The sequence below is a fragment of the Gigantopelta aegis genome, chromosome 9 (assembly GCF_016097555.1).
Source record: "Gigantopelta aegis isolate Gae_Host chromosome 9, Gae_host_genome, whole genome shotgun sequence".
NCBI lineage: Eukaryota > Metazoa > Mollusca > Gastropoda > Neomphalida > Peltospiridae > Gigantopelta > Gigantopelta aegis.
In genome coordinates, this window is record NC_054707.1 from 26,671,614 (window position 1) to 26,693,390 (window position 21,777).

Genomic DNA, 21,777 nt, shown 5'->3' on the forward strand with positions numbered 1-21,777 from the left:
TGCAGGTATGTGGGTGTGCACTGATGTTTGCCCAGAAGACCAAATAAATGACAGTACAGTAGAGTACTCTTATAACGAACTGCATGGGAACGGAAACATCGGTTCGTTATAGCATACACATTTGCAGAAATTAGCCGTTATCATTCATGAAGTCTGCCATTTTGGATTTTTCAAATTACAACTTATGATCGGTTCGCTTGTATACACACTATTTCACACTTAAATTCACAATTTAAACACCATAAACACAAGAATTAGTGGGTTTTAATATTTAATTTATTACCACCAATAGAAGCACATATGATACAACTTATGATCGGTTCGCTTGTATACACACTATTTCACACTTAAATTCACAATTTAAACACCATAAACACAAGAATTAGTGGGTTTTAATATTTAATTTATTACCACCAATAGAAGCACATATGATACAACTTATGATCGGTTCGCTTGTATACACACTATTTCACACTTAAATTCACAATTTAAACACCATAAACACAAGAATTAGTGGGTTTTAATATTTAATTTATTACCATCAATAGAAGCACATATGATACAACTTATGATCGGTTCGCTTGTATACACACTATTTCACACTTAAATTCACAATTTAAACACCATAAACACAAGAATTAGTGGGTTTTAATATTTAATTTATTACCATCAATAGAAGCACATATGATACAACTTATGATCGGTTCGCTTGTATACACACTATTTCACACTTAAATTCACAATTTAAACACCATAAACACAAGAATTAGTGGGTTTTAATATTTAATTTATTACCACCAATAGAAGCACATATGATACAACTTATGATCGGTTCGCTTGTATACACACTATTTCACACTTAAATTCACAATTTAAACACCATAAACACAAGAATTAGTGGGTTTTAATATTTAATTTATTACCACCAATAGAAGCACATATGATACAACTTATGATCGGTTCGCTTGTATACACACTATTTTACACTTAAATTCACAATTTAAACACCATAAACACAAGAATTAGTGGGTTTTAATATTTAATTTATTACCACCAATAGAAGCACATATGATACAACTTATGATCGGTTCGCTTGTATACACACTATTTCACACTTAAATTCACAATTTAAACACCATAAACACAAGAATTAGTGGGTTTTAATATTTAATTTATTACCATCAATAGAAGCACATATGATACAACTTATGATCGGTTCGCTTGTATACACACTATTTTACACTTAAATTCACAATTTAAACACCATAAACACAAGAATTAGTGGGTTTTAATATTTAATTTATTACCACCAATAGAAGCACATATGATACAACTTATGATCGGTTCGCTTGTATACACACTATTTCACACTTAAATTCACAATTTAAACACCATAAACACAAGAATTAGTGGGTTTTAATATTTAATTTATTACCACCAATAGAAGCACATATGATACAACTTATGATCGGTTCGCTTGTATACACACTATTTCACACTTAAATTCACAATTTTGACAAAACATTTGGTTCATTTTAACAGTTAATTCGCAATGTATAGTTTGTTCTATACTTTAAAATATATATATAGGGGGGAAAACGGGACTTTACAATCAGTTCATTCCAACTGGTAGTTTGTTGTAAGCGTGTTTGTTCTAAAAGTACTTTACTATAGTTTGTATTAATTATTTTGTCTGTGACATTAGTTTTTGTTTGGTTGAAGCATAAAATTCAGTGATTACTTAATTGGCCAATTTGTTTGGGTGGGGGGGGGGGGGTAACGATAAGTTACTTTGAAGTAAGTGTTATCCCACTAAAATATTATATTTTTTATTATACTCCTAAACTGAATAGATCTATCAAAAGCCCTATCAGACTGAGGTATCACTGACACTAAATTACATCGTAAATAATAGAAAATATATTTTCAAGACTTTCTTAAATGGCTTTTTTTTTTTCTGTTTGTTGGTTCTGTTTGGGGGGGGGGGGAGGGGGGTTTTTTTTTCCCATATCACAACACCACTAGTGCACACAGACATCAACTATTGGATGTCAAATATTTGGTAATTTTTGACACAAAGCCTACCTTTTTTCATTAGCAGAATGGAATCATTTATATGCATTTTCCTACAGACAACCTGATGCACAGTCAGTCTGGCATCGAACCCTGTCAGTGGGCTGTTTCTCATTCCAGCCAGTGCACTACAACTGGTATATCAAAGGTCATGGCATGTACTATCCTGTCTGTGAGATGGTGCATATAAAAGATCCCTTGCTACTAATGGGAAAATGTAGCATGTTTTCTCTCTAACACTATATGTCAAAATTATCAAATGTTTGACATCTAAGAGCCAATGATTAATTAAAAAAAAGTGCTTTAGTGGTGTCATTAATGAAAACAAATGTCAGCTTGTTTTGCTATGGACAGGACAACACATACTATGACCTGTAATGCACCAGTCGTGAGGCACTGTTTGGGACTGGAAACAAATCCAATCAGAGGCTAGGTCCACTAAGGTGATTCAATCAGAAATCTGATACAAGAACCTAGGTGAGCGCTCTACTCACTGACCTAGTTCCTGTCCCTCTCAAGTCTTTAGGCCAATCTAATGGTGGTTGTCGTATTCTAATAGTTCACCACAACTGGTATATCAAAGGCCATGGTGTGTGCTGTCCTGTCTGTGACAAAGTACATATAAAAGATATTTTGCTGAAAAAATATAGAAGGCTTCCTGTGAAGACTACATTTTAGAATTAAGAAATGTTTGACATCCTGTAGCTATCAATTAATTAATCAATGTGCTCTAGTGGTGTTGTTAAACAACATAAACTTTAATAACTAATATAAAAGGATTTGACTATATTAAACTTTAGCTCATGCTTGAAATAGTAATGTGTTCATATCTACTTTAAGTTCATTTCCAAGTGTGTAATCAGGTGACAAGTTATATCCTGCAACCACTGTTTCTGTTAACGGATTATGATGACGGAATAAGCAAAGTCATATACGTATAGTCGCAGGATATGACTTTTGACGTTACTCATGTGACGTCACACACATAGCTACATTATGAAATCGCTCATTTGACCTCCAGGTCATCGTACAATGTAACTGAAATAACAGAAATAATAGCTTTTCCCCTTAATTTTTATGGTCTGCAGTATAAAGAGAATATCTAGTTAATGACGTCAGATATCTACTTTATCATGTTGAGGCCAAATAAGAAATTCCACTCCGCAGAGTCTCCAGGTATTTCCCATTTTTACCTTCACAGGTTAAAGTCAATATCATTAACTAGTTATTCTCTTTATATCCATATGCTTGTGATCAGTTGATGTCTTCTGGTCTATCACACATCCAAACAGTTTACTGGGATGTATTTCTGACAAATACATGTACTTACAAAAACGTTTCTGGTGTATGTCAAACAGTGAAATCAAGACACTGTCATAAGCTTTTGTTAGCAATACGCACCATCAAAAATGCACTGGATGTATAGATAGAAAATACTATGAGTGCATGTTAGATACCATTTATCTTACAAACAGTTTCAAAACATATCTAACAAGCACATGCAATTAGGATACATTTCAATTATTTTAAAAAGATAAATGGTATCTACTGGACACAAATGTAGTGTTTTATTTCTTACATATCCTAAAAAACCATAATTCCCAATCTTTGCACTTGTAATTAATGTATGTGTCACAGAGTAATCAGTTTCAGTTAAACTTATATGTCACAGAGCTATCAATTTTGATCATGATGCATTTTTAATTTTTAATTTTTCGGCTGTAGCAACTCGGTCATCACCTACAAGCAGCTAGTTGTTGTTGTTTTTTAAATCAATAACACATATGTGTGTTATTGGTGTGTGTTATCATAAATAGTGAAAGATATCCACACCAATGGGTGTGTGAGAAAAATGAATGTTCTAGGCAACAAACTGTATGTTTCAACCAGATGTGCTGTACTATTTTGCTGGATCCTTTGAAATAACTGATACACATGTAATAAAAAAACTTAATTTTTACATCACCTCAATGAAATCAAAAGATGAAATGTGTGTTATTTACAATCTGTGTTACTTACAATGTATTTGATGGTAAACACAATGGTGTAGCTCAGTATTAAGTTTTCGTGTTTATGTGTTTTTCACAAGCTGTTTGTTCTAGACAGTGGACAATATTTCAAAATCTTAGGTAACGGGAAGTTAGTTCAAATGAGTTTTACTTAGGTAACCGATTATTCAATTACGTGAATGTAGTTCTCGTAACTGATGAGTTAGGCCTACCTAATCCTAAAACAAATGAACTATGGTTCTGTGCTACATTGGTGGTTCAAATGTATTTAAAAACAAACTGATTTTCTCCTTCATTACTGATATATATGGTAGTTTTAATTTTAGAATGTAAATCTTCACCATATAACCGATGGCAGTTCTCGTGATTTTAAAGTTGAGTAACTGACATGTGAACAGAACAGTGCTTCTCGTGAAATATTGTGCCCTGCTAGATCAATGAATGGAGCCCATTGGACTATAGTGCTGTCAGAAATAGAATAAAAATGATTTTCGTCGATTATTTATTACATATTAAATAGACAAGTAAATACTTTGTAAATATCTATTTAATTATAGTCTACCTAATTTAGCATTTACTTGTTTTGGCTCTCATTGATGTACAAGGTGGTGTTTACTCTTGAATTAAAAGAAAGATGTCCGTAAACAGGTGATTTGTGCACTTTATTGGAACAGACATTTGAACAAAACTGTCATGAACCATTTTGAGTTTCTGATAAATTTTCCGGTATTAAAGGTGCTCTCTCAAAGTTGCATAACGACAGCTATTGCAAATCATGTTTTTATTAAATTTCGCTTTAACATTTAAAGACTACACCTTTAACTATATGCCCATAGATGATTATAGGAAATGATTTTATCTACTAGTAGAAATTACATTTTTATTGGAGAATCTTTATCACAAACAGATGCTCACATATAACTTCTGATATAGCACCTTTTAGTGGTTGCAAGGTTGTGTAAATTTCTACTGTATGTATATTGAATTTATATTTATTAAATATGCTGGTCAAAATTAATAATTTATGCTGCAATTCAAAATAATCAGTTATCTTGCAGTTTTAAATTAAAAGTTTGTTTCAGGGTAAATGAAATTGACACATATCGATCAAAATGTGTTATACATGTAGTCTGTTCCAATAAAGGTCATACATCTCCTGTTTACTGACATCTTTATTTTAAGTTCAAGAGTAAACACCACCTTGTACATCAACTGGTATATCAAAGGCTGTGATATGTATTATCCTGTCTGTTGGATAGTGCATAGAAACGATCCCATGCTACTAATGAAAAAATATAGTGAGTTTCCTCTCTAAGACTGCATGTCAAAATTACCAAAATGTTTGACATCCAATAGCCGATGATTAGTAACTCAATGTGCTCTAGTGGTGTTGTTAAACAAAACAATATTTTGATCAATGAATCTTGGTTTATAGTTCATCTATACATTTGCATACATGTTTTGAAACTTAAAATAATGAATTTAGTTTTAATTAGTATTATTTTTTTATAAATTATAAATTTTACATCACAAATAATCATTAAACTTTTTTTAAATGTCTAACATCCATAGGTGCAACTATATACATGAGCAACACCAAACCAGTTCAAGACATAATAGATTGCAAACTTCTAGTTTACTGGTTGCCTAACCATGTTTGTTGGTTGTGTCTAGGTGAATGGCTACCTGTCTGAGAGTGTTGAGGAGAAGCTACACAAGCTGGAGTCCGACAAGCAGAGTCTGATGCTGCAAGTGAGTGTCCTCACAGACCAGGTCGAGGCTCAGGGGGAGAAGATTTCTGAGATGGAATGCAGTCTCGAGGACAGACGCGACAAATTGCTGAACACAGAGGAGTTACTTCAGTCGGTGAGTAGACGGTGTTCAGAGATTGTCTACAAGTAGTAGTCATGATGATGATTTTTATGGTGGCGATAGCTACTTCAGTTAGTGAGTAGTTCATGTTTAGAGATTTTTTAGAAGTACTAATAATGGTGGTGGTGACAATGATGATGATGATAGTCATGGCGTTGATGTGCGACATGTACTTCAGTCTGTGAGTAGAATTGTATTCAGAGATTGTTTTTTAGAAGTAGTACTAATGGTGATGATGTTGATGATATTTATATACAAGGTGATTCACAAGACACTAAAATATATATATATACAGTCAGAATGTCTTCCATTGTTCCAACCACCATCGTTACTACATCCTGTACTGTGCACCATCTGACCAAAACTTGTCAGAACCAAACATACATCAATGTTTTCTGTTTATTACACCAGAATTCACTACTTCTCAGACAGAGCAAATTAAACCTGCAGTGGATAGCTTTTGAAACTAATCCTTTACATGTGGTCATTCAATTAAAGCATCATCTGCAAATCATTGTCTTCTGTTTTTATGGTGATTTGTAAATGTGCAGGACAGAAGCTGGTACCAGGCATTGATGTCTTTAATCACCTTGATTTAAGTCTATTGATTAATGCTTTTTTTAAAGCATAGTTTATTACAGTGTGTACATGTACGTATTTGTTGTTTTTAATAATAATTGCAATGCATGTGATTATGATATTACAGTGGTGTAGGAAGGTGCCAACAGGTTGGGCGACACACACACACACACACACACACACACAGATATAGATATTTATATATATAGATATAGATATAGAGATATATATATATATATACCATTGCTGCTGCTACTGGATCAAGAAAAGTGCCCCCACCCTTCCTACACCACTGTATTATAGTAACTATAAATCAGGGCACAATATTTCACAAGAATCATTGTTCTATTCGCGTGTCGGTTAAGCAATTTTAAAATCACAAGAACTGCCAATCAGTTACGTGGTGAACAATTACGTTGTAAAATTAAAAGTGATGAAAGTGAAAATCAGTTTATGTTTTTGAACCACCAATGTAGCACAGAACCGTAATTCAAGTGTTTTAGGATTAGGTAGGCCTAACTCATCAGTTACGAGAACTATATTCACGTAACCGAACAATTGGTTACCTAAGTATAACTCACATGAACTGACTTCTGGTTACCTAAGATTTTGAAATATTGTCTCCTGTAAACCAATATTTTTCTTATGTCATTATGGCAAGGGAGATAACTCATAACAAATTCAAACAACAAATTTAATGTAAGTACAAAGTGATCCAGGAATGAATGTGTTTATTGTAACAAGGTCCGACTGTGTATGCATTGTAATAGTTGGCTTACAATCTGAGAGTAAGAATACAAGCCAGTTCAGTCGAAGAGTGTTTGCTCTGTCATGAGTCATAGAATTAATCACTATCTGTGAACTGATCAAATTATTTCTGCATAACTGATAATTGGGATGAATAGCTTGTATGGTGGTAGAAGATTTTGTTTCTCATTCACTAGATAAAATGTCATAATTACCATAAGTTAAACATTTATACCTCATTCTAGCAAGTATTTTTAGAGGGTGGGGTCAATTCCTGTTAAGATTAATGTATAAAGAAAAGGAAAACTGTTTTGGAACCAACAAAAACATATTTTTATGTGCATTTTGTAAAGGCTTTGATCAGTATCTTCTTAAAGAGTTTGAAATTATATATTCTTGATAACTTGCCCATTTTAGAATTTTGTCATCCCCTTTTACAAAATCCTGGATATGGTAAGAATACCCGATCGAATACAGCTGAAATGTCCCGAATTAGGTACTTGAGCCGAAATTACTGCCGACAACTGCTAATGCCAGTAATGGCATCCATGATAATGTGTGTTATTTTTAAAAACAAAAGTGAAAACATTAACTCACAAACTAGACTCCCTTGATTGAGAGGGCGGGACGTAGCCCAGTGGTACAGCACTCGCTTGATGCACAGTCGGTGTGAGATCAATCCCCGTCAGTGGCCCCATTGTGCCATTTCTCGTTCCAGCCAGTGCACCACGACTGGTATATCAAAGACCATGGTATGTACTACCCTGTCTGTGGGATGGTGCATATAAAAAATCCCTTGCTGCTAATCGAAAAGAGTAGCCCATGAAGTGGTGACAGCGGGTTTCCTCTCTAAATATCTGTATGGTCCTTAACGATATGTCTGATGCCATATAACCATATATAAAATGTGTTGAGTGCATCGTTAAATAAAACATTTCTTTCTTTCTTTCCCTTGTTTGAGAGATGGACAAAACAATTACAAATAAATCCAGATGGGGACATGTCTTGATAAGAAAGGAACATTAAAATCACCACATGTGGTTCAAAATGTTGCTGCCTGGCAAGTAAATTTGCTGTGTATTTTGGCTACAAGTACGTGCTGCCTTGTAAGCTACACAAGTTAAAGGTCTTGACTAATCTGGGCTTCGTTTTTGTTTTCAAAGGTGGATCCATTACTTCTTCTTTTTTTCTTTTTTTCTTTTTTTTAGGGAGGGGGGGGGGAGGAAGACCAAGGAGAAAAAGGCTCATGGACCATCTTGTGAAAAGGGCAACTTGATGATTTTTTTTGAAAAGCTAGAAAAAAAAGAGGCACTTGAATATATTTAGGGGTGGGTGGGTACCCGTGTCTCCCCCTGGGACCGCCTCTTTTTTGTTTTTCTCATTATATTTTGTGCTGTCAGATATTTATACATAATACTGAACAAAGCTACCAAATTATCTGGAAATGGTTTCAATAAATATTTGTTTAAAATACTAAAATGTCTCCAGTACACTATTTCTCAGAGTGCTGTGTTGAGGAGGCTACCACTAAACTACTAGACTGTCTCTTACTAAACAGAGTTATCTTTCTTGGTTTTGCCACAGCCTTGACCTTCCTGTTTGCTTTATAGATTGAAATCTTGCCAAGTTATGAACTCTGTTATATTTTAATTTTCGAGCTATTACTGGTGTTTTAGGTAAGTTTAATTAGTGTATTTATTAACAACAAACATCTGTGTCTATAGGTACAGTAGTATTTATACAATCAAGTACATAGGCCGTGATCTTGTCAAAGGAAAACAATCCGAAGTCGGCACTGCTTGAAGTTTTGTCTGACGTTTTGCCCTCCTACTTAGACATGTGCAGCCTTTAAATTCTTCTCTTACTGGTTATTCATGTACAGATGTAACCAGAAATTAAGCCATATATTTTGAGTACGTTATGCTTGATATATTTGTAGTTTTTAATGGTGATTTGTAGTCTGGTTTCCGGGTTTGTTGATGTCCAGTTGACCAAGTTAATGTGTGTTCACTGTGGTGTGAAGTAGGCCTAATCACTGACCCACTCATATTGAGGTCATGTCTCATTTATTGGGAGTGAAAGTTATTTTTGGCATCAAGATGATTCTCAGAGACACACTTCTTTGTATGCTGTCACTGTGCAGCCTTTTATGATGAGTTCTTTTCATGTTACTGACCCAGTCTGATGAAAAAACGTAACCTGTTTTGTTTTGTTTTTTTGTGTGGATTTTATGTATTCACACTGAAAAATAGATGTTATGTTATACGTGCATCACTGCATGTGACTCTTTATTTTCAGTATTTTATTTCTAATATACAATTTTTCAAAAATCAAAGGCTCGTGTTAGATTGATTTTATTATCATTATTAATTTTATTTTAATTTTGTGATAGTTGGCTAAGGGTAAATTTTCCGTCAGCGATCACTTGTAATTAATGATAAGTTGGTTTAAACAATGTTTATTGCAGTTCAAAAACAGTAGTGGTCTGGGCAAACAGCCTGAACAGTCATTAGTATATATTAAGGCCGTACCCAACATTTTACAATATGAATATTTTACAAGCAATAAAATAAATTATAATGATTATAAATAACATGTTCCAAATTTACTAACAAAGAGGGGAAATAAAAAAAGTAAAGAGGATAAACAGGTTATTATTTTTACCATTATATGTTATTTAGAATTAGATGTCATAGACAGATTTGAATTTTGTGCTCACTATTTTCTTGGAGACTAAAGTTTGAGTCACCAAATAGTAAAATGTTAAACGGTCAGCTATGTAATATTTACTGCATTCTGTTGCTATTATAAAAGTAAGAATCTAAGATGATATAATCATATCAAATTTTTAAATTTGAGTTTTAAGTGTATTTATTGATGTTGAATGCTTTAATCATAATGTCAGTTGAGATATTAATTGTTCCATAGTTTAACAGCAGATAGAAAGAAATCATTTAAAAACAGTTTTGTTTGCCAAAAATATGTGTGCAGGTGATCTGCACTATAGTGACTGTGTATAATGAGAATTTATTTCAGCAGTTGAACTTGGTAGTTATAATGTTAGGAAGGTGGGTATATAGCAGTTTATTTTTTAGTTTGTACATCATGCACAGTTAGTGGCATTTTCTCATTTTTGATAAAAGGTACAAAGCCAGTTTCCATATTTAATAGCTGATGGGATGTTCAACCGAACAGCACCACATATTGTATGAAAAACATCTACATGCAAAATTGTGGATAGTTTTAAGAGAATATACATGCCTGTTGAATAATACAATTAACACGAGATATAATGTCTACGTAATCGAATATATAGATAATGATAAGTTGTATTACTGGGGTTACCAATATATCATGATTCAGAAGGTAAATGGAACATTGATACACCCTTCAAGTTGAAGTACCAATACACACTTAACTATGAAATAAGTGTCTGGTCACAGAAGTCGTCTGGTACAAATTTCTCATTTGCAAAGTCACAAACTTAAATATTAGTGGTAATTTTGTCCAACACCATATATACATGTATGTATATCCAGTGGATATTTAAAATTTATCTATTTTTTGGATCATGTATGAATTATTAATTTTATCAGTTTAGACATTGTTTACAGCAACCGGAAAGGAGGGTGGGATGTAAAATTCACAATTAGTATTTATCAAAAAAATCTTCATTTTGAATATTGGTAATTCAGTATTAGGACCACCCCACTATTAAGTCCTGCCGATTGTCGCAATAGTGGAGTTTCACTCTCTCTCTGTGTGTGTGTGTGTGTGTGTGTGTGTGTGTGTGTGTGTGTGTGTGGTTTTCTGTGTATATTGGTATATGCTGTTGTACAATTTGTGTAAAATCATTCTTGAGTCACATTATACAGAATCTTGAGGAAATTGCAGGCGTTTTTATGATTTATTAAACATCTCTGCATGTATATTGAGTCTTGTAAGTTTTTTGACACAATTCATAAGATCGTTTGCTTGCAAATGGTGAACACCTTAAACATAAGCCCCTTTTATAATGAGATCATTTCGCAGTGAATGTGCTGTCACCACTGAATGCCAAATGCTTGCGATCAATACCAGATGAAAGCCTTTGCTGGAGTATTTAGAAATGATCTTGACAAATATTGATGCTTAATTGTGTGTAGATTGACTGCAAATTAGTAACGGCTAGCCAACAATCTGCAACTTGTCAATACGTCTCTGTCTGACTGCTTGGACAAAAGTAATGCCAGACTAAACAGTGTGCCTGCTTTAGCATACAAATATATCTTTAAAATTACTAATAGTCTCTTAATAATGTTTTATATATATAATAACCTTCAGTTGTATACATACATTATCATTTGGCAGTGTTTGAGATAAAAATTTCTTGGCCAGTATCCCAATTGGATACTAACATTCTGGGTTCTTGAAGTCTGGTATCCCTGGGATATCGGGATACCATTAATCTCGAACACTGTTTGGTACACAGAGCATTTAACGGCAGTTACTAATTTTAGTAATATATTGGGTTTTTTGTTTCAAGTTTGATTCTTTGAATTGATATTTAAAAATTAATCTAAAAGGGATAGGAAACAGTTTATGTTTTGTTTCTAGTAAACAAGATTAACATTGAAACATTATGTAATGATTATAGTAGTCTTATTTATCAGTATTATATTATTATTCATGATCAAAATTAGTTCTTTATAAAGTTCATTTATTTTAATATTATTACTTCCTTACTGGTCCAACCGGAGATAACTATAGGTTTTGTCCATCTGTCTCACATATAGTTTTCCAAACTTTTTTTCACAATGCATCAATATATTGAGCTGAACTTTTGTTTGTAGCTTTATCATGTACTGTTACAGATCAAGTTTGACTTTAAGGGCGATTTACCCATTTTTCAAAGAGTTATGGCCCTTGAACTTAAGATATATAAGAAAAGTTGTTGGCCTGGTAGGGGACATGATATTTTGCTTATAGCAGTATTATCAGAATGTTTGAATTTGGTTTTATGTACTGCATTGAACTGAATTTAAAGAAATATTTGTGAGTGAGTGTTCATCAACATGTATTTGTTTATTAATATGATTAAATTGCTTAAATTATTAACTATTTCAAGGCTGACACTGGACATTTTTAAATTTTAACCAATTTTTGAAATATGAAGAGTATTTTCTTGAGCATATATGATTGAAAAATGGCTAATTTATATAAAATGTTATTAGCCAACTATTAAATGTTGTAGCCACTTAGTATACAAATTAGCAATTGGCTTATTTGTCAATATACAGGGTGAGCCTTGCTATTTATCCTATAGGTGGATTCTTCATTGTTCTAATATAAAATAAGTATTTAAAAATCTGTAAATGTAATAACTAATATTAAAAAGGTTTGTATATATATAGACATAATGGTTTGTATATATACTCTGTCAAAAAAGAAACGCATAGGCGAAATATTCATGGAATTATCTCTTTAATACAAAGTGGCATAATTTTGTTATTTATGATCGTATCACAGTCAAGTTTGACATGAGTATGTGACAATGTTCTTGCTATGGACTGACAGCAGTGGAGGTGTTTTTGTCACTAAACAATGTTGCACGAGGGTGCTGAAATCAGTACCTTGTGGCCACTAGCAGCAGCAATCATTGCACGTCATCTCCTTGGCATAGACTGAATGAGTATCTGAATCCGGGCACGTGGAATCCTAGCCCATTCTTCCTGCAGTGTACGTGACAGTTGCAGAAGCATCTGAGGCTCTGGGTCAAGCTGTCCAGTTCGTCCCATAGATGTTCAGTGGGGTTGAAATCTTTCGGTCTTGATGGCCATGGCAGTACATAAATGTTCTCATTCTGCAAGAAATCCATTGTATGCGGCCTGGCATTGTCCTGCTGAAAGAGTTCTCTCTGTCGATCCAAAATGGGAAGCATGTGACGGCAAAGAATTTTATACCGGTAGCGTACAGCTGTCAGGTTGCTTTGTACGAACACAAGTTAATTTTTGCCAGTGTATGAGATGGCTCCCCACATCATGACACTCCCTCCACCGAATCTGTCAACTTGGGCGACGCAGTTGTTGGCAAAACGTTCAATGCGGCATCTGTAAACACGTCGTCCATCACGTTGCTGTAGAAGGAAATGTGACTCGTCGCTGAACCATACTCGCTGCCAGTTTCCCAAGTTCCACTCCTGTATATTCGTGCACCAGCGAACACATAAATGTTGATGTTCATGTCGCAGGACAGGGCCAACATACGGTCTGCTAGCCCGTAAACCAGCTTCTCAAAGTCGATTCCGAATGGTTTGTGTAGACACCCTTCTTAAACCAGTTGTGGGTTCAGCAGTGTTCGTTGGTGATGCAAGTGCAGAACCCGGATGTAGCGATCTTGTGCTGCAGTTGTTATGTGAGGTCTTCCACTTCTGGGCCAGTCTTCAGCTGATTGAAACTGCTGGTAAGTGTCCCAGAGACTTGAAATGGTGCTCTGATTTCACACCGATTTCCTGCAATTGTCACACAACGTGCGTTAAATTTGTTTTAGGGTGCATTTGGGCATGCTGTCCCATTCCAGGAACATTAACAAATATGGTTATTCAGCAACATTATACAAAAAAACTATATTTTGTAAAATCAAACACTTTTATTCTTTCCCTATCACCTATGCGTTTCTTTTTTGACAAAGTATATATATACATATAATATCTTACACTTTCAGTGCAATCAAAGTATGTGATATTTTTCAGATCACATACTTTAAGAATTTGATAACTTTGCAAATTAGATGTAAATTAGTCGAGGTCTCTGCATTAGGTTTATTGACATTTAAGCAAACGTATTTGGGTGACACTCCATGATTGACGTATGCATTCATAGTCATCCAATAAAAACATTGCAATGGCAATTTGACATTGAAAGCTGTCCAGCGTTAAAAAAACAAAAAATGTTCAAAAATACACCGCGCCACGTATTCTTACGTCATTTGAATATCTAGTAATGGCGGACTGGAATTAAAGTTGCGTGTACAGTTTACAAAAACACGTTGTATTAAGCTTGAGCTTATATGATAAAGAGATTATTACCCTCGTGTATTTCGGTATCGTCAATATCATATATTAGGAATAAAAATAATGTATTATGCTCGCCAAAGGCTCGCATAATACAGTTTTTATTCCTAATATACGATATTCACGATACCGAAAAACACTGTGGTAATAACCTCTATATATATATATATATATAAACTATTAACAGTGTCATACATTTATGTCTTGTCACACATGAAATCCTACAACATATCGTGACGTCAGAAGAAAAAAAACATGGCTCAAGATTTGACATTATTTACTTTGATGTTGGAAAAAGTGACATTAACTATTGATGGTGTATTGTTACAAAATGTAATTAAGATAGAGTGCTAATATTTGAAGTTATTGTCACCTATTTGCAATGACACATTTGTTTTATTTTATTTTTTTCGAATTAGATTTTTTTTTCATGTGACAGCTCATGAACTGACTATCAGTCTTCTGAAATAGTAAAAACACAACGAAAGACAAATTGATGTAAGTCTGGTATTTTGAAAGTATAAGTTTGTGGGATATGAACACCATTTGTTATTCACAATGATTATCATCAAATGTGAACAGTTTACAAACAACACGGGCAAAACGTACGATTCCGCATGATATTACTTTGACAAAATGTGAATAAACATAACCATAACTGTAGCAAAATGAATGTAATTGTTTCAGTAGCATGCACATGTATGCATGTCCACCATGTGCATGTTTGCTGGTGTGCATAAAACGTGGATGAAGTTTGTTAAGCATCTAATTACACCATCAGGTATTGGCCTCTCTTCTCATCTCTCAGTCTTGGTGCCTGTATTGGAATCAGGTATTGGCATCTCTTCGTCTCTGAGTCTTGGTGCCTATAGTGGCATCAGGTATTGGCCTCTATTCCTCAGTCTTGTTGCCTGTATGGGCACCATGTATTGGCCTCTATTCGCCTCTCAGTCTTGATGCCTGTACTGGAATCAGGTATTGGCCTTTCTTCATCTCTCAGTCTTGGTGCCTATAGTGGCATCAGGTATTGGCCTCTATTCCTCAGTCTTGGTGCCTGTATGGGCACCATGTATTGGCCTCTATTCGCCTCTCAGTCTTGGTGCCTATACTGGCATCAGGTATTGGCCTCTATTCCTTTCAGTCTTGGTGCCTGTACCAACATCAGGTATTGGCCTCTATTCCTCTCAGTCTCGGTGCCTATACTGACATCAGGTATTGGCCTCTATTCCTCTCAGTCTCGGTGCCTATACTGACATCAGGTATTGGCCTCTATTCCTCTCAGTCTCGGTGCCTATACTGACATCAGGTATTGGCCTCTATTCCTCTCAGTCTCGGTGCCTATACTGACATCAGGTATTAGCCTCTATTCCTCTCTCAGTGTCTGTGCCTGTACCGCCATCAGGCATTGACCTTTATTCCTGTCTGTATCTGTACCAGCACCAGGTATTGGCCTCCGTTGGCCCCATATGGCAAGAATTTGCCAGTTACAATGTTGAAAACATTGAACTTGACATGCCCAATGTAAACACCAAAGTCAATGTTTCTTCATCAACATCGGCCCTCTGAATGATCTTAGTGGGCAATTTAGAGTGTTATGACTGATGGCATGTCCAAGCATAGTTGCTGCAGATGACGTGACAGCGAGGAATCTTGTTACATAGTTGTAAAATGTGGAGTTTTCCGCTTTTATTGTCTGTCTGCAGTTCTGCCAGTCACTCTGTTTTACATCTACTTGGTGATCATTTTTGTACAGTTCATAATTCTTGCCACATAACTTGCTCCCAACTAAACCTTGCCAATGGCTAATTTTCTTCAGCATTTAACACTGTCATGTTATTGGGTGTTTTACTGCTCAATGATGCATGTTCTTTGCCATGGCACTCTTTGTATACATGTAAATGCTTAGGTATATTGATTGTCAGTTAATATTAATTAACTTTGAAAAAATCCCAGCAAAATACATGTATGTATCTGTATTGGATCTTAATAATTATGTTTCTTTTTACTGGAAAGGTTTTACACTGTAACAGATATATTTTAATTGAGCAACATTTTAATGCAAGTAGATATTCACTGTTATACAAGTGGTTTCTTGAGGCACTTGTACGAAAGAATGATAACTCTTGTTGTCTTAGCTGACTTGGGTCTTAAAGAGTATTGGCCTAGGTGAGAATGCAGCTAAACCACCAGGGTTATGACAATACATGTAACTTCATGTATCAATATATATAATGAAAGTAAGTGTCTGGATAGCAATGCAATACTATCACAGTATTTTAGCTATTGCAGTATAATCGCAATAGTCAAACCACAATAGCCATCCCTATTAAGTTCTTTGACTACCGTAAAACAAATAGGATTTGGTGACATATTTTAAAATAAATCTTATGGATATTTTGGGTCCTGTTTAAACTGTGAATATTTCCTGCTATGTGATTATGATATTTTCTAGCCATTTCCACGTTTAGCTCTGGCACTCGCCAAATTCGTCAATTGCAAATTTTAAAAACAATTGGCGAATTTTATTTTACTTTGACGAAATAATTTCAAGTATTAATTGATATTTTGTTAAAAAATAACTGGGTTTCTGTAAGTTTAGTAGATAATTTTGTTTGCAATATTAAGAAAAGAAAAAAGAAAAGAAACTAAAGTCCTAATAATATAAGAATTAGTTTTTTCTCTTCATTGTCGTGCATACCTCCCATGAGGGAGGGACCACTTAAATTAAGTGTGTTTTCAGTCGTACACCACAAGTGAAAGTGAGTGCTAATGATGAAATGTGCATGAATTGAAATACAAACAGTCACTTTCAGGAATGAGTATAGTAATAGAGGATAGAGGAATGTCTTGTGATATCATCATTTATCAGCACGAGTTGATAAAATTATGAAATCCGAGGCTTGCCAAGGATTTTTATACTTTTATCAACGAGTGCTGTTAAATTAGGATATCTCAAGAGAAGGGTATTCTTTTTATCATCCATTATCATTCTTTTCATTTGCAATAGTTGTAAACAATGTCAGTAATGTAGGTTCAGTGTCACTATATTTGGCAGCAGTAGACTCGTTAACAAGCAGAATGGCAGTGGCGTGACGTAACTAATGATAGGTTTAGTGCTGAAACAAAGACAGGGACGTAACAAAATATTGTCTTGTGATTAAAATTTAACCAATCAAGATTATAAGAAGCAATATCTCCTGTGGAGAATATCGCAGGAGATATTGCAAATTATAGTGCCAGCAATATCTCCTACAAAAGCCTTTAATGGATGATAATTCTATTTATCATACCACACATCAATAAACCCAAAATCAGACAAAATTACTTCTAGCATAACTAAATAAGTCATTAAAATGCACAGACCTAAGACCAAGGAAGATGACATCGCGTAATGACATCATTATGTTTAATTTTGATGCATTATTAACTAAAATCATTTCAAGTTAAATGTACTTCATTATGCATGTTTTATCCTGTACATGTACAAATCTGGCAAGTTGACAACCAAAAATGGGGTTATTATTGCCACCTGTTAAGTTCAAGAGTGGTCATACATTAACTAATTGAAAACACAGGGGTTTATATGGCTACAAAATTTGAAAATAAACTTGTATTATCTTTGTTTAAAGCAAACCACAATGCATACATACTATAATGCTTCCAAGGTTTCATATACTAGTATTCTCTAGCACATTGTACTATTTTTATTAACCTCTAGAAAATAGATGTTCAGAATAGGTGTCCTTATGGTTTTCTTTGCTTTCAAATAACACATTATTTTCTTCATAACTTACCTGATGACTCAAAATTGCTATTTGTCCTTGTAAAATGATACTTATACCAGCACAGTCTCATGTACTAACCTTTCCCATTGTGTCATGTCATCAGAATTGAAAGCATCCTTGCAGTGTGTCAGTTGGCTTACTGGTCTACATACCACTCACTCAATGTACTGACCTGTGCGTTGGGTGCGGTGACAATAACATACCCATTGTGTTAGGTAAACACACCAGCTGGGCTGGCTTTTCACAGTCTCCCACATACACTAGTTGTGTGCCATTATTTTTGCTGGACTGGCCATAGTTTATTGTTTGGACATGACAGCTTGACATCTCATATATATATATACACACATATATACAAGCTGGTAGGAGAATAATGTAATTCTTGTCTCTTCATGCAGAAAAAAGCAGATACCTGGGTTCTTCTGTCATTTTGGAGTGCTTCTTTATCTGTCTGAAGCTGGTTTTGACTAACTAACCCATTAAGTGTGTAACAACTGTGAAGGTATATGTTATGAGTAGCTGGCCTACTTCTTGGGATGTCTGTTGAACTTATCCTGTGATCATTCTTAGAGATGTGTAAATGATTCAGGCTGTTGTTTGTGTTGCTGGTTCTGTACAAAGTTATGTACCAGACATTTGGATTTAACTATATGGACACCTGTTAAGGTTCTAGGTGTGAATTACATGGAGTCTATACTTTTTTAACTCCAGAAAGTCTGTTTTGTAGTATATTGCTAAGACATTGTTCATTTTTAAAATAATATATACTGGACGTGATCCCACTACATGTTTCCAATACGTGAGCAAATTTTCAATGCACTGTTGTTGCACTGTCATTGGTGATGTATCCATGTGTCCTTAGGAATTTGCTTGACCTTTTGGTGTCACCTTTAATGGTAGCGTCAGATGATCTAGATAAGTAACAGCATAAGTAATAAGATGTAGAAATGTACACCAGTTGCTCATCACACAGATGTGATTACAACTTCACGCTTGTATACATTTGCTAATTATATTTGTTTAAACTGGCCATTCCTCAACGTGTATGTGCATGAAGAAAAAGATTAGAACTGGAAATTTAGACGATAATAACATGGTCAGATTTGGGGCACAGTTGTAGTACACGGGGTAGTTCTAGTACACAGGGTAGTTCTATTGCAACTCATGGGAGTGTGATGGGTGTTAGTTTTCAGGTTGCTTTGTTACTGACAACTGAAGTTGGCGTGCCTATTGTGATACGAACATACGAACATTCTCTCCGTCATACATTTTCAGTCACATCTCATGTTTGCAAAGCTTTACAGGATTTGGAGAAAATTCTACTGCAGTTCCTAGGATGACAGTTGTATGATGAAACTGGAATGTTTTTCATGTACTCACTTGTCAGTGTAGATTTCTGTCACAGATGTGTTTATTTTTGAGGAAACTATATACATTGTAATTTGCTGGATTGCGTATTGTATTCATTAACTGGATTACATTGTATGGAATTGCCAGTGCTTTTTTATATTCAGTAAGAGTTGGATTAAACAGGTTTACAATGGGAAACACAAATACCAAGGAGGTGAGACTTTTTCCTTCTATTTAGAATGTAATATTATTTGTAGCTTTTTATTATGTGTTTAAAATGTTTTAAAATACTTTAAATTTTTACCTAAAAAATGCTGTCGGATGAAATGTTTTAACCAAAATAATTATTGATCATATTATTTAAATACAGTACCAGGATATTTGGATATAAATAGCTTTATTCGTATAAAGTGCTGCTAATTTGAGGAATTGTTTCTGCATTATTAAATCAGTGGGTATTGTAAATAGTTTACATGATCACGATCTCAAATAATAAACCATTTGTGTTGTGGACTGATGCAGGAAATTATTGTGGTTTCGGATCAATTTTGTGCAATAAGCTTCATAAAAGATTAAATTGATAATTAGGTTTTCAGTTAACTCTTGTTTTCCTCTTTTCATCTGCTTTTTGGAAATAGAATTGTAACTGGATAAAATAATTTCCACTGAGTCCGGTTTCTAATTTTGAAGTAAAATTACAAATTGGCTTCTTTTCATATATAAAGAACATTTATACAAAGCTGTTAGCGGGGAATTTATCATTTATTTGCATGTTGTAACAGTGTAATGACCTACACTTATATTAAAAGGTATGACTAATTTAGATTGTGTAATTTAGATTGTGTATATATGCGTATCCTAAAGGTTCAGAAAATGTAATTCTAATTCACTCATTTTATGTTTGGTTTGTATGCAGCAATAGATGGGAGGGGGGGGGGGGAATTGTCAACCGGTCCCATGTGGCGTCATAACTAGCTCCAGTGGGGGAGGCGGAAAACAAGAAAGGAATAATAATACAAAATAATAATATACATGTATGTATAAACTGTAACATTTAAAAGGTGATATCTGCCAAATTGTGGGATAAAAAAAAAAAAAAAAAATCATGGTGGCATTTGTATGTTTTTATCTCGAATCATGAACACAGAATAATAAATGTTTGATGACCTTGGGAAAAAATAATCTAATTATGTACATTTAACATTTAAAAAAAAAGTTATTCATTTTAACTCCCATATATATGTGTATATAAAGTACATGTATTCAGTACTGTATCCAGAAAATTAATAATAGATGACACTGTTGGAGCTCTTGACAGCTTGAGCTGGCATGTATTTTACATTTTATGCTATTTCAAAGCAGTGTTTATTTCACAAAGGCCTATCGAACTCACACACTCGACTGCTTCCTTTTTTATGTGATATAAGATATCATTTTGATTTGCTATTGCAATATTATTTACTGCAAGGTTCATTCATTATGTGGTGATACTCATCAGTAGCGTAGGAAGGTGCTAAAAAATGGGGGAGCACACTTTTATATTTACACACTTTTACACTATTATAAAGCAAATATAAAGCAAAATATCTGAAAAGTGTGTGTGGGGGGGGGGGGGGCTTCGTTTCATTATATTCAGATCAGGTCAGAACATCTTTATTAATGGAAAATGCTTCAAAAATTAACCATTAATTCTACTTTCCCCAACCCTTAATGAGACTATAGATACAAGAATAATTAACCACTTATTCTTTCTCTTTTTTTAAGTTAAAATGTTTTAATATATCTGTGTATTGTAGAGAGAGACTTTTGTATTTGGCCATTCTCAAGCTTTGTTTTTGTTGTAATTAACAATAAATAAATAATCCATCTTGTTTTGCTGCTTGTATTGCAGTTAATTGTGAACAACATGTATGGTTCTACCATACCAAATTGACCACAAGTTTACAGTCTTTACGTATGCCATCTGTATGTAGTTGAGTAATCACAACTTGAAGCTGTCTGAACAATGGCACTTGGCAGGCTTCACTCATATTGTATTGGTTAGTTACTCGCTGAACTGTGACATCTTTTAAAGGAATGCTTAAGCAAGGCTTTTGGACTGGTATACATATTCAACAATATATAATGCACATAGTTAATTAATAAAATGGTTAAATGTGACCGCAATTATATATAACGGGCACAACCATTTTGTACCATCCCAGTGAATATGCCCTCTTGTGAGCCGGTGGTTACGTAATACTTAATGTGTCACATCAGGAATTAGTCTTAGAACTGAAGAAACGTACCTGGTTTTTGCGGATGTATCGCA

General features: G+C 34.3%; 1 protein-coding gene across 6 annotated transcripts in view; it reads left to right on the top strand.

The window, feature by feature from the left end:
- The window catches only part of LOC121381093 (liprin-beta-1-like), a 225,488-nt gene that overhangs the window by 120,861 nt on the left and 82,850 nt on the right, over window positions 1-21,777 (top strand). For 5 of the 6 annotated variants that reach the window (XM_041510196.1, XM_041510198.1, XM_041510197.1 and 2 more), the window contains one exon: window positions 5,757-5,948. In XM_041510196.1, coding sequence (XP_041366130.1) covers window positions 5,757-5,948 — 192 coding nt within the window. Of the gene's footprint in view, window positions 1-5,756; window positions 5,949-18,443; window positions 19,681-21,777 lie in introns of those variants that run through there. The other variant, XM_041510202.1, reaches the window with a different exon arrangement.